Source organism: Lissotriton vulgaris, chromosome 2_1, assembly GCF_964263255.1.
Source record: "Lissotriton vulgaris chromosome 2_1, aLisVul1.2, whole genome shotgun sequence".
In the NCBI taxonomy this organism is placed as follows: Eukaryota; Metazoa; Chordata; class Amphibia; order Caudata; family Salamandridae; genus Lissotriton; species Lissotriton vulgaris.
Window position 1 is genome coordinate 814,466,178 of NC_141687.1, and position 14,767 is coordinate 814,480,944.

The window sequence follows — 14,767 nt, forward strand, 5'->3', positions numbered from 1 at the left end:
ATAAGAGATTTCACAAGCACAGCGCGAGCACTGTGCAGGCGAAACCTAAAAACACGCATGGATATAATTTCAATGACGCCTGTTTTCCTATAAACCACTGTCAATGGGTTACAAAGCTAGGCAAAAGATACACCAGGCTATCACATACGCTCCATGGTCCACAAAACTTGCCAGCAGTCACATTCATGTATATTCCTCTTTTATCTGGCCTTTGCACCCCAAATAATTCTGCATAGACATCTGATGAGTAGCGGCACTAAAATCAACAGTTTGTCAATCCAGGCCCAAAGATGGTTGGGCTCTGGACATAGGAGCTTAAGAACATACCATCAGGTTTGCTGCACAGCGAAGCACAAGTAAGAAAATATAAATTTGCCCGCACCACTGAATAGCACCTAAAGGCGACCTTTGGTGGATATGCCCTTAGGCAGCTACTAACAATTGCTGCGAAAAGTGCCAGTGTATGTAATGATGTTGCCATGCGCATGCTCAATGCTGTTCAAAAATGGTTGTCTTTTAGAAAAATATTGCTAAGTAATATTACTTTTTAGGCGAATGCACCACTTCTTAGTTTTAGAAAGTGCAAGGTTTTAGCACAGGTTAAATTATAGTTATTACTGTGAAATGAATAAACTTTACAAATGATTATGGCAAATATCTTCTCATCCATTTATACATCAGTGATCTATTTTTGGCTCTAGTATTTATCACCTTAATATAAATTGTGGTTCTACATTAGTTTTTTGAAGGAGCAGGCTCAAGTTTATGATAAAGAATAATATTTGCAGTTATTGCTAATACCTTTCTATTTTCATGAGTCCTAAATGAATTATACATTTGAACGTACTTTTTTATTGACTGTGCTTTTATCTATTCCTGCACGTGCACATATGTTGATATTGGTCTTTCATTCTAGAAAAGTTGACCTGGATCATTGTTTAATTCGTCAATCAAGAGAAAGTGAAAAGGAAGTTTTATGTGTGGTTATGGAAAGTATAAGGACGACAAGACAATGCTCATTAACCGTGCATGCTGGGATGCGTGGAGAAACAATGAGGGTAAGTGATAAATCAGGAAGACGCTTTATCTGGAAAAGGAATGTGGACTTCTGTGCTTGTGTCATTGTCCAGAAAGCTGTGTAGTCTTCAGTGTATGACGCAGTAAGCTATGTTATAGTATGCGGTCTTTATACAACAATACGTTCACCAATTCCTTACCTCATTATTCAGATTGCCCTCTGCAGATAGGCCCAGATCTCTGTACTGGGGTGAATGTATGACATTGATCTGCATTTTGTCCATCAGCTGTTGTTTTTGCATTTGTCACCCCGAGTGGGACGGGTATGCTCAGAAGTGAGTCCCATGCTCTCCATGCCACTGGAAGCAAGCTATCCTGGCTGATGAAGGCTGAAAGCCCGAAACCGGTCCTAGGATGCTTGTTTCCTGTCCAGTGAGGACCTGGCTTGGGAGTTCGGGCTGGACTGTTCCCATGGGGCACAGGGTCAAGACTAATTTGCATATGACTAGATTCGATCTGGAATGGCATGGTAAGCAAAGAAATTATGGATTTAGGCCCAGATCTGTGTACTGGGGTGAATGTATGACATTGATCTGCATTCTGTCCATCAACTGTTGTTTTTGCATTTGCCACCCCGAGTGGGATGGGTATGCTCAGACGTAAGTCCTGTCCTCTCCATGGCACTGGAATCAAGCTATCCTGACTGATGAGGGCTGAAAGCCCGACACCGGTCCTAGGATGCTTGTTTCCAGTCCAGTGAGGACCTGGCTTGGCAGTTCGGGCTGGACTGTTCCCATGGGGCACAGGGTCAAGACTGATTTGCATATGGCTAGGTTCAAACTGGAATGGCATGGTGAGCAAAAATATGATGGATTTAGGCCCAGATCTCTGTACTGGGGTGAATGTATGGCATTGATCTGTATTCTGTCCATCAACTGTTGTTTTTGCATTTGATGTACGGTGTAACACATGCATATTTGGTTACACTGTATTTTGTTATTGCGACAACAAAATATATATTTTGATGCCTTTTTTAAGAATTATGGAAAACATAATTGTAGACAGGTTGGTTCATTTTTACTTGACATGAATTACCTTTCTGTAATATGTACTATGTGAGGGTTCTTATCAGCCGTAAACAACTTTTTAAGTAGATTTGATCAGTCTTTTATTCGGTGTGTTAACTTAATTTTATTGGTATTTAAATACCATTTTTTGTTTAAATAGTCTGTTGTTTGTAGCACTACGGTCCAAATAAACATACGTTTTGACTGTTTGGCTGACTTGGTGTTCTGTGAAAGTTGGAGTTCAAAGCCATCAAGGTTTGTGTCACTGAGCGACACAAACTTTGTACTAATTTGCAGTTATTGTTCTCGACAAATAACATGGATTCTGTGTCTGGGTTGAGCTTCAGGTAGATGCTTGGCAATAAGGTGTGAATGAGACGCAGGCAATGTTGTGGGCATTGGATGTTTAGAGCCATTGATCGTTGGCATACTGGAGAATTTTGATGCAGCATTCTATGAGCAGAGCCCCAAGAGGCTTCATGTAGAGGTTGAAGATGACAGGGGACTGGACAGAACTCTGTTGGATTCCACAGGTGAAACGGATATTTCGGGACCCAGGTGAGTGAACGGGAGTTTGTTGGAAGGTAAGAGGGGAACGAGTGAAGGACATTACCAGCAAATTCCATTCAAAATTCCAGGATGTAGCTAAGGGTGGGGTGAACTGAAGGCAGCAATGTCATCCAACAGAATTAAAAGCCAGGGATAATCTTCATTTGTAGTCAAAAGGGCATTGTCAATGATTTGGAATCTAATCGTCTCTGTGCAGCAGCCTGCGGTGAACTTAGACTGGTAATCTGGCTGGAGAGGGCTAGCATTCAAGTGATACATCGGAGTTGAGCGGTCAGTTTTTTTGATGATCTTGCTGATAAATGGCGTGTGAGTGATTGGCAAGCTGTTGTGATGTCATCAGGGTCTAATGTAGGCTTTCTTCTGAGTGTGAGGGTCTAACCTGTCTTTAGAGCTTCCGGGAAGGTGCTGTGGGTGCTTTGAGGGAGGGAGGTATTGACAATGGCGAATCGGGGGTCAGAGAGCTTTGATGAAGATACCATATTGAAAGAAAGCAGCATTAAAGGAGTTGAGCATTTTAGGGAGATCTGCAGGAGAAAGAGCGTAAAAGGATGACTATTGCAGGATTCTACTAGAAGGAGTGGGAGTAAGAGAAGAGTCTGGCTTTGTGTTGTCGAAATGTAGTTGGATCTACTGTATTTTCGTACTGAGGAAGTTGATGGCATTGCACTTGTCTGTTGAGTGTGGGATACTGGGTCAGGCAGTTATTTGATGATGCAGCGTACTGATTCTGTTCATGGCTTTACTGATGGCATTGCTACCGTATTTTGCTTTGGCTGATGTGTTGAACTGTCAGTATGTAGCGCAGAGGGACTTTAGAATCATAGGGCCATCTGGAATTCCGTTTATCTGCCATGTTTGTACCATTTTTTTTCTGTTTTTTCAGCAAAGTCTTTACAGTAATAGGGTTCTCAAGGTTTTGGCTTGCACCTGTGTGTTTTAGTTAAGGCATAGAGGTTCACATAGCTATCCAAAAACGAGTTGAAGTCGTTTAGAAGGGAGTTTGGATCAGACATGGAGTTGGCAGGAAAGAGAGGTAAGTTCAAGTATTAGGCTGTAGATGAAGAATGAGTCCTGTTCCACACATACAACTGCTTAGGTCTGAGGCCCTATTTAAAACAATGCATACTTCACTATGTGTGGGTGGTTACATTTCACCATTGCAGGTATTAATAAGTCAACATAATGGCTCAGTGAGATAAATCATGGACACTGACATCTACTTTGATTTGTAGGTCATGATATGAATCCCGGCCATCTCAGCATTGCCTCCTGCTCTGGTTTGTAAATTGAGCACCATGCAATTGAGTAATATTAATATCTCTAATATGCAGTTGTAATTGGGAATGTCAATTGTTCTGTTTGGAGCGCTATTATTTTAAACTATAACTATTATCATCACATATTATTTTCAAAAAGAGATGCACACACATATGCAGCTCCTTATGTATTACCAAAGTGCCTAGAAGCTTCAAAAATGGTGCTAATGCCTGTTACCCTCTGGAGACACTTAGGTGACATCTTCCAATCTTGAGAATATAAGATTCACGCACCAGCTATTACCACACAATTATATACGTTTTTCATACGTAGTTTCATGTTGCTCTATTTCTGTAATCAAATTATACCTATGACCTATCCAGGAAAGAAAAGGATGTACAATTTGAGAAAGTGTTAAATTTCCTTATCTTTGTATGTACTACTGCAGAGGTATCTAACATTGATTCCTAACCCATTTTCTTCTTTGTTTAAATCTCAGTTTCACATTATTGATAACAAAAACCATAAGGGACGAGACAAAGCTATTGTTTTTCCTGCCCACACAACAATAGCATTTAGCATATTTGCACTGTTTATTCATCTGGATGGTCACTTTGGTAAGTACCTTGTGTATTTAGCTGTAGTTTCTGATGTAAGCATACTTGTTTGTATAGCACAGTTATAATGGTTATTCAACGTATGCAGTATAATATGCTACTTATTCTCAATGATGTGTGGGAAACCATGAGAAGAGAAACCATGAATGACTAATGATGCCTGACTGCTTTCAGCAGAACTGCTTATGTGGTCTATGTCATGCTGTATTCACATGTTATGAAGTCATAAACAACAGTATCGAATCAGAAAGTGAGCCGAGGGGTTTCACTTCATGAAGCAAGATAAAAAAACGACCTTAAATAGTCTTTGTGATCCTGGGCCCATATGTCATCCTTTCTAAAATGACAGAAGCTGGAGGGTGTGGCCTGAGGATGGATGAGTCTGGCATTGGCCTGATGAGCTCCCCAAAGGAGCTCATAGAAGCATTGGCAACCAATATTTATACACCAATGAGGAGTGCCTGACACCCTAGAGGAGCAGTGAGCCATGTGAGAGGGTGGCTGGGGATTGAGAAGGCAGTGGAATCGGCGGTGACCGGGAGTTCACTGGAGCTGAAAGGGCGCGTAGGCCACCATCTTGGGTTGCATGCTCCTCCGAAACATGAAAGCGAGGCTGCCCTTCAAATGGCGTTCTCCCCGCGTAGAGAGAGGGGCTGTTAGTGGGGAGCAGAGGAAAGGAGTAGGGGGCTTGGACTGGCAGCTTGCCTGCAAATACCCCCTCCCTGAAGCAGACAGAGGTTTTTACAACACTCAGAGAAATATATGGGAGTACTAGAGAGAAGATATTGCTTTGTTCGTGGACTGGGACACTGGAAGATATAGCTGTGCACTCTTTGACCCACTTGGAGTCTAGTCCTGCACATCACTACCTGCATATGAATAGAGGTGGCCCTCTTAGTTTACAAGCTTGTTGATGTGCGCACTGGACTCCCCCAACACCTAAGTGTTTTACAGTGGCGTCATCTCTAAGCTGTATCCCGAGATCGTATACGACTGAAGCTGAAACATCAAAAGTGACTTGGTGAGTGTTGGGCGACAACAGGATCAATGACCCCAGGGTGGTCACCATCCCTGATCCCCATTGCGTCCTTGTCCAAAACTAATGAGGGTGTAGCTAGGGCCTCATAGAGAGAAGAAGGGGGACCCCAATTACAGAGGAAGACCTATTGGTATACTTCAGTGGTCTGCACACAAAAATCTCAAATATGGTGTTTACCCAGCTCTAGGCCCTGAAATGTGACCTAGTGGCAGGCCTCTCCGACAGAACAAAAGAACTTTAAGCACTGGGGGAAAGTTTGCCACTAACGAAGATAACATAATTACTATGAGTCAGGAGATGGAGAAGCTACAGGACTCTGGCACTAAATTGAAGGACGAGGTTTGACAGCTGTGGGAGAAATGCACCGATCTAGAATATAGGTCACGTTATAGTAACATATGCATCTGTATGGTCGAGAAATTGATGAGAAGGAGGACATGGTCCAGTTTTGCAGAATCCGTTTCAGATATGTCCTCAAAGAAAGCTTAGTGTTTGACTTACTGATTGTCCATGCACACAGAGTTGGAGCCCCTAGACCAGTGCCAGGCACGATACCAATAGATATTACTGCAAAATTGGTCTTCTCTCAGGTGAAAGACAGAATAATGCGAGAAGCCAGGAAACTAGATCAACTTACCTATCAGGATCAAAACATAGCCTTGTACCAGGATCTCTCCGCACCAGTGTGACTAAGGACACTAAAGAGGGTCGTGACATTTACTTTGCAGTGAAGCATCAGGGACTCCCCTTCATTATTCTTAATATCTACGCCCCAAATCGAGGACATGAGCAATTCTGGTACCTTCTGTTGCCCCTCTTAGGAGACTGGGATCCCTCCAGCTTGCTTGGTGGGAAATTTCAACCTAGCCCCTGATACCCTACTAGATGGGCATCCACAAGATCAATACTTGCAAAATACATCAAACTCTATTGTGGGAGATAAAGTAGTTAGACTTAATAGCCTGAGGCGTAGCAAGTACTCTGATGACAAAGAATTCTAATTTTTCTCTCACGTTCCCAGGTCATACTCCTGTATTGACCTGATGTTGGGTACCTCTGATATCTTAAAGGACACCCACTTTATCACCCACAATGCAATAGCAATACATAATGATTGGACCTGACATCCTTGGTGTGGTTTTCCACCAACGTTTTGCCTTCAATTCTCTGTTTTGCTGACTTTAGGACTATGTACAGGTTACCATTGCTAACCAGTGCTAAAGTGGTAGTGATCTCTCGTTTAAGCATGGTATAATTGGCTTACATCCAATTGGCCCTTTAAATTTACTGATTAGTCCATAGTAAAGTAGTACTGCCTATACTCAGGGCCTGTAAATTAAATGCTACTAGTGGTCCTGCAGCACTGGTTGTGCCACCCACTCAAGCAGCTTTTGACACATGTCTCAGGCATGCCATTACTGCCTGTGTGTACAGTTTAAACTGCCATTTCGATCTGGCAAAACAAACCTTTTCCTAGGCCTAAACATTCCTGTTTATACACACAATCCACCCCTAGGGTGGGCCTTAACATCCCAGTGGGCAGGGTGCAGTGTATCTATAAAGTTGGACATGTCTATTGCAGGGCCTACTTCTCCCGTAGGATAACATTGAATTACCTTATTTAATATCATAAGTTCAGTTGGGAGCAAGTAGGAATGCCGAGTTTGGTGTCTAGAGAATTGTACTTTAAAAACCGCTTTAATGGTAAATTTGGATTTTAAGTCATAATTCTCAAAATACCACTTTTAGAAAGTTAGCATTTTGTGTCCTAACCATTAGATGCCTGCAGTCTGTGTCCTGGGTCACATGACTAGGTGTCGCTCACAGGTGGTTTTTGTGTTTTGTTCCCAGATAGTGAGACATAGGTGTTGGCAGGTTGGTACCTCTCTGACTTGATGAGGGGGAGGAACTGACCCTTATAACACTTTCACATCACAAAGGCTTTGCCTAAGCACACCCACAACGGGTTTGGCACTAGTCTTTTGTGACCCCAGACAAGCTGGGGCAGGGCAGGGCAGAGAGGAAGGGACTTCCAAGAACCTGTGTGGGTGGAAGCCTCTAGAAACTTTTCCTACTTTAAAGTGGGAACAAGGTATAGATAATGGACCCTTAGACCCATCTCTTCAGTACCCCTTTGAATCTCAGCAAGAATCAGATGAACGGAACCTGGTCTGCAAGACGGACTGCTACTCTGTTGCGCTGCTGCCTGTGTGAGAAGGACTGGACCTACATGGTGAATGCAGGACTACCAGAGTGACTCCAACTGCTAGTTGGCTGGCCTCCTGATTGGAGCCTCAGGGACAGAAAAGACTCCAACTACCTTGAACCCAACACCTGGGCTCAGTTGGCTGTGAGTCCTAACCCACCAAGTGGTGCCCCTCCAGTCCTGGACCCTTGGTGGTGATTTGGATAAAAGTTACTCTGAGAACTGAAGGAAGACCAGGACCAACCTGCTTGTCTATCCACCCAAGGAGCATCACCAGTTAGCCTCACTTCGCAGTAGCTCCCAATGCGTTCTTCTCCCCAGCAGCAAATCCTGTTCAGCAGTTCTTCGGCAAAGGGGTATCAGGCCTCGTAGAACTCCCCTCAGCTACAGCCTCCAGCCTTGTCACGCTGGAGATTTTTCAACTTCTAAAAACAGACTAAGTTCTAACAAAGATATCTGAACCATGTCCAGCGGTTGCCCCTCCTTCTTGATCACCGCCTTCAGCCTAGCCCCGTTGAACGTCTACCTTTTTAGAAATTATTTTTTACCAATATTTTAAGTTTCTTTATTAGTTCACTAACTTAACCCTATTAGCATATATAATATATATGTGTGTGTATATTTCTAAGTATGTTTACAAAATGTCATTCATTTTGTTTTAATATTTATTTATGTATAGTTAATATATACACACAAACACACAAAATAACATAGCTATTATTATGAGGACTGGCCATTGACTTTAACAAAGTGTGTATTTACTATTCTAACTCCATGTGCACTTTGATAGTAGGGTCGGTTATAAAGTGGAACGAGGCAAATATAACCATGCTCTAAAGGGCTCATTTACAAGGCCATTGCGCCACAGGGGCATCACTTTTATTGGTGCACCGGCAGCCCAACGGGCTTCCCCGTATTTACAAGGCCATGTAAAGTCACCCTGTGTGTCTTTTCTTGGTCTTGTAAATTTGTTTCTCTGTTAACTCTGTGTGAAGGGGCTAGCCATCGGTGTTGCTGTGGGTGTTGCAACATCCCTGGAACTTGACACATTTTCACATTTACAACATTTTGTAAACCTGGGAATGCGTCAGAATCCTATGCCTCCATGGGAGACGTAAGGATGCGCAACGAGGAAAAATATTTTTATTTCTCCTTGTTATTTCCTCTTTCTATGTGTGCTGCATTCTGCCCTTCCTGCAAAAAAACAGTCATCCCCTCAGCACAGGCACCCTTGCAAAATGATGCAAGGATGTCTGCGCTGGTGCACGGCTGCTGATTGTGCGCTGGCGCAGGTGACAAGGGCAGGAATGCACCTTATATTGTAGATATAGTGCATTACTTCCCATTTATTTTGACACATGGCAGCGCAGCAGGAAGCCTTGCTGTTCTGCCATGTGTCAAAATATTGCAAATGAGGCCCTAAGTTTTTTGATGCACTTGCTTGAAAGAATCTAATTGATCTGCTTCCCACAGCTTGACACACACACACGCTCTCGCTATCTCTCTCTCTCTCTCCCCCCACACACAGTGGCACTTGCCATAGGGTAGTTTTAGTTAGATTAGCTGTTCCATGGCAAATATGTTTTTGTGTTGTTAAAACATTTGGCACCATCTGATGAATTTCAAAGAAGCATTCCAAAAAAGTGCTCTTTTTTCCCTAGTTTGTGCATGCAGTTTCCTTCGACTTCTTGAGGTAGGGATACAGCAAAAACTGCTGAACAGAATTACACCAAATTTCGCAGAAAGCTAGTTCTTGGTAAACAAATTGTGCATTTGGTTTTGGTGCATCTTGAAATAGTTCTGAATGAGATGTGAAATGAATTCATATTTATGTTTGCACCTTTTGGCAGAGCTTTGCGTTTCAACAGCATCAAAAGGAGGATTTGAAAAGGAACCAACATCATCATTTTCATTCAGCACACTCCGGCATCACCTTTTCCACTCACGGATATTATTCCATGGTAAGAATTGGTGGAAATTTGGTTGGTTTGAAATAAAAATTGTCTTTTATTAGCAGTCTTCTAGATTAAATGTAAAGTCAAATTTAGAAAATGATGTTCATTATGACACTTCTATTAAACATTGGAGCAACAAATTAACATGTTGCAATAAATTAAAAGTAATTCATCAAAATGAAAAAAGAATAATAAAATCCTTGAACGTAAAATATATCAATTTATATAAAAATAATGTAAACAATAATTGAACTTCAAGAAGGCCCCCAAAATATAATTTGTAAGAACTTAACAGTTTGGCCACTGTAACTTCCTTTCACTTAAAACATGGGCCAGAGTAGGCAGTGGTCCATGGGATCAGTGCGAACCCTTCAATAAATGTATTTAAAAAACGCCACTCTTTTTTTGGGCAACCAGTTTTGTTTACGGAAAATAAGTATCATTCAAAAAAGGTTTACTTGATTAAAAGCGAAGAAGAGTGAGTTGTGATTTGTAACCTACCTCATTAATATTCATAAGGTAGGCTGAATTACAACCCACTACGAATTGGAATTTTATTAACTGACCTATTAATACACAAATCACTTCATAAAATTCTTTACTGGTTGTAAAAATACTGCTCCCAAATTGAGACCAGTTTTTTATGACCAGTATTTCTTACATCTGGACGTTAGCCTTTCTTGGTATTTTTGCCAAAAATTGGTATTTCTATCATTTCAGTTAAAACAGTCAAGATATTATTCATGCAATATTTGCTCAGAGTTTGATTATCTTAAGAATCAAACCTTGGTTTGAGCCATAATTACAAGACTGTTTGACCATTAAAGACACAAATAAAACCTACTTCCACTTTTAGTTTAAAATGACGTAGTTTACGCAAGGGTAAAGGGTAGGTGTGAGTTCTGGAGAGAGAAATGTCCAAAATAGAGACCTTTGTGGTTGGCAGGGTGGCCTTGTAGTGGCATCGAAAAGAGAGAACACTAAGTTGTAGCACGCTAAAACAAAAGAGGGAAGAAGATCAGGCAGGTTTTGAGGAGCGGGAATAATCTCTAAAGCAGGGAAACATCAGAAAACAGAGAAAGCCATGTACTATTGATGAGGAGAAGTAGTCTTGTAGGAAATACAGCTTCATGAAATCTGACGATGAACATTGTTAAAAATGATGGCCAAATCACATAGCCTGTCTCCAGATATGCCATTGTCTTGTCAAAAAGTAGGTCAACAACATATGATCCAAATAGCATGAGGGAGTAGAACATACCGCTAACACCATCAAGTAATAATAACAATACATTTGATTAGACCTTGGCCAAATTATCACTGTGCAATCACTCTAATGTTTACAGAATACTGCAAATGCATATTTTGTAGCACTAGATGTATCTGTCTGCTAAATAAAATGTAACCTACAAATCTACCAAACAGCAGTACAGAGGACCTGCCAGTTCCAAATACCTCAGGGCAACACTCCAGTGGTCGATAGTCTAATGGCCACCATGCACAATTGGGAAAGAGTTTTTAATGATAGATAATTAGCATCAATAATGACAAACATTGCTATTACTTGCTTTGGTCTGGATACCAAGGTTTGTACCAGGGCTTACCTCTGGACAAAGTGTGTCACAAATCAGAAGTGGATCCCTGCTACCCCTTTACCGAAGGGTGAATTTAGTGTGTTTTACCTCTTACTGCATTCTAAAGAAGCACAGAGCATAATGTTATAGAGACCAGTGAGCATCTTTGGATCAGAATAATTATGTTTTGTGGCTGGAAAGTACTGTTACAAAGTTGATTTTTAGAAAAAGTGTTTTGTGTGCCTAAAACATGGTAGGCCATAAACAACTGTTGCCTTGCTTCCACCCCCCACAGTAGTTGTAATTAGATTTCAGGTTTCACAGCTCTGCCCAGCAAAAGATGTGAATGACTACCTTTCATTCCCCTGCCTACTGGACAGTAAGCCGCTGGACCAGATTCTATACCGCAAGAAAACTGAGGAATAATTGCATGACATCAAACTCTCAGGAAACTTCAGGCTATATTTATCAGAGGAATGTGTGTGTGGAGGGCTGGAGGGGTGTATAGAGCAACTGTCCCACAAAATAAACAGGAAATAAATTCTAGAAGATTTATTCTTTGATGGCCTTCTGAAGAAGGCTTATTATCTGGTGGCTATTGCTCCAGAAACATATCTCTTATATGCATGTTGGATATCCCTGTCTATCTTTGATATAGGGTGGTCATTCTTGATATAACTTGGTTATTTTCAGCATAATTGTGGTGAAAATTAGTGCCCTGTAATGGACATCGGTGATGTTTGATTGTGATCTTTACATTTTGAAGGGGTTGACAGAAGTTAGTTTTAAATAAGCCTCTCCACAAAGATGCAATGTTGCTCAGCTTTTCTGTAGGCTTGGAATCCTTCCCTTCTTTCTGCAACATGAAGTGTCATGAGTGCCTAAGATCATTTTTACCTCAGTGGCCTTCTGAGGCCTACTGCCTATTGCATTCTCTTAAGCCTGGAAATTGCATGCATATAGACTGAGCCTAACTGCTAGTTTAATCTGTGCTGCATCCTCATCATACTACATCCTGCGGTTCTGTAAAAATATTTCAATACATTTTTATTGAGCTTTATCAAATTTCTAACATCATACCACACAGCATGTAAAAATGTGACCTACCCTCTCCCTGAACCATGAGAAGTGTTGCCTAAGGGTGTAGGCCAAGAACCCCTGAACCTGAAAGGTGACAACATCAGGCATACCCTTTGTTGCTTCAAGAACAGCTTCAGTCCTGTAGGATCTGCAACTGATGTGCCCTCCGGCAGATCACTTTCCAACAGTCTCCTGGCATATATTCCAGGAGAGGATGCCATATGAAGGAGAAAAACAATGCTGGTCCTGAATGCACAAGTGTTTTCTTCATTTCCAGAATGGATCAGATTCTAGTATGCCAATCCTAAATGTTTGGTCTCCCAATTGGCTTGGAGAACCTGTTTAGGCAGCTAGTAACAGAAGATTAAGTAGTTAATTTATCTCTTTTCCATTTCCCCCAGGTAAAGTTAGGTATCAAAACTAGTAAAATATTTCCAGTTCCGGGAAATCCAAGGCCCGAGATCTTTTCCATAGTTCTTAGTATATACTGCCAGAATCTTTATGCTTGAGTACGTTACCTCTTGTCCACATAATGCAAAGCAGTTGCCATCTGTTGTGAGTTTACTCTGCCGAATACGAAGCAAACAAAACAATACCATGCTTGCTTATTCAGGATCTAGGGCAGAGATCTTCAAACTTTTTTAGGCTGAGCCTCCCCATATAAACTTTTTTCAGATGTCGACTCCCCTCCCACCCCCCACTACCACTTGACAAAAAATTCTGGAAGCTGGTACTCTGCATCATCGCTAGCCATTCCCACCTGCAGAGTCCAGGTCGTATATGGCAAATTACATTAAAGTAGGAGTGTTTAGTAAGCTAAAGTTTTTTTGTTCAAATCTGTTTTTATTGTGAACACAGTGATAAGCCTACAACCTCGTGCTGAGGCCGGCCGCGCACAGAAGAACTCATAGGGGTATACCAACTGGGGCGGGGGAGAAGCGTTAACACAGCGCCCTGCCTACAACCCCGCCAAGGGGGCCGGCCGTGTGGCTTAGGGGCAATAATTGAAAAGGTTGGCTACGCGCAGGTGACATGCTGCTACGCGAGGGAGGCACACATAGAATAGCTAACTGTAGTGTCACAGATTTTAAAGGCCCAACGGGGCCCAGCTGCCCCAGAGAGAGGCGAAGGCCTGAGTGGCAAGTAGGAAAGGAGAGAAAATCAGAGGGGAGCTAGGTAGAGATGACAGTGGGGGTCGGGGAGAGACAGCGGCAGCATCGCAATTGCGGTCAGGGGGGCAGAACGCGAGCGGGCATGCGGGGTGCAACAGCGCCTGCATTGGGGAGGTCAGTTAAGGGCGTAATCTGCTTGGGTCAGCTGGGATAAGGGCGTCTCAAATAGGTGTAAAGCACGAAGCCTAGAAAGGCATGTGGCGCGCGTAACTGATGGAGCATAGGTGGCGCACAAGGGGTTCCCACACTGCTTTGAAACGTGCGTCCCTCGCTTGTAACCGCGCCGTAAGCATTTCCATAGCAAGGACCTGCCAAAGGCGCACGAACCAGGAGGCTATCGGCGGCGCTTCAGCCCGCTTCCAGTACAAAGCGATGAGTTGCTTAGCTGCGCCTAGCATTTGGAGTGTGAGGATCCAGTCGCTGCGCGTGAGGGCCCTAAGCGCAGGGGGTCGGATGCCTAGCAATAGCGTGCACACCTCCTCAGGCAGGGGGAAGCTCAGCACCCTTTTGATGTGACTGAGTGCCTCCTTCCAGAAGACAGCTAGAGTAGGGCACGTCCACCAGATATGCAAAAAGTCACCAGTCGCAGAACCACACCTCCAGCACAGCGGCGAGGTGGTAGGGAACATTTTGCTAAGTCTCAAGGGGGTATAGTACCATTGCGTGAGCATCTTGTAGGCATTTTCCCTCTGGGGGATGCTGCGGTAGATTTTGGGGATATCGTTCCACAGCCTGGCCCATTGGGAGGGCTCTATGTCGGCGCCCGCTGCCGACTGCCATTGCCTCTGGTAGGGGTGAGTGGGTGGTGCGGTGGGATGCTGTAGTATGCTATATATTTGGGAGATAAGCCTCTTCAGCCTCCCTAGGGAACGTGCCAATTTCTCAAAGGGCGTGTAGGCCCTGGTGGCCACTCGGTACATGTCGTCTCCCATAGTCCAATGGCGCAGCTGGGCGTATTGCAGGCCAGCAGTCGAGGGTAGTCCGAATTCTTCCTTGCAGTCCTTCCATGATTTGGGCGAGCCTCCAATGAAGAGGTCTCTTATGACCCTGCAGTCTCCGTGCGTCCAACTCTCAAATGCACGAGTCCGGGCTGCGGGAGGGAAGTGCGGGTTTCCAGCTATGGGGGTGTGCGGGGACGGGAACGTGGTGAGACCTTTGGACACCGCTATCCTGTCCCAGATATCCAGGACCGTTTTCATCGGGACCGCCATGT

At 43.2% G+C, this 14,767-nt stretch overlaps 1 protein-coding gene across 1 annotated transcript in view; it reads left to right on the plus strand.

Moving 5' to 3' along the window:
• Positions 1 to 14,767, plus strand: part of PJVK (pejvakin) — a 201,424-nt gene that overhangs the window by 176,113 nt on the left and 10,544 nt on the right. The window contains exons 3-5 of the mRNA XM_086958701.1: positions 917 to 1,058; positions 4,411 to 4,528; positions 9,624 to 9,734. Of these exons, the coding sequence (XP_086814827.1) occupies positions 917 to 1,058; positions 4,411 to 4,528; positions 9,624 to 9,734 (371 nt within the window). The remainder of the gene's footprint in view (positions 1 to 916; positions 1,059 to 4,410; positions 4,529 to 9,623; positions 9,735 to 14,767) is intronic.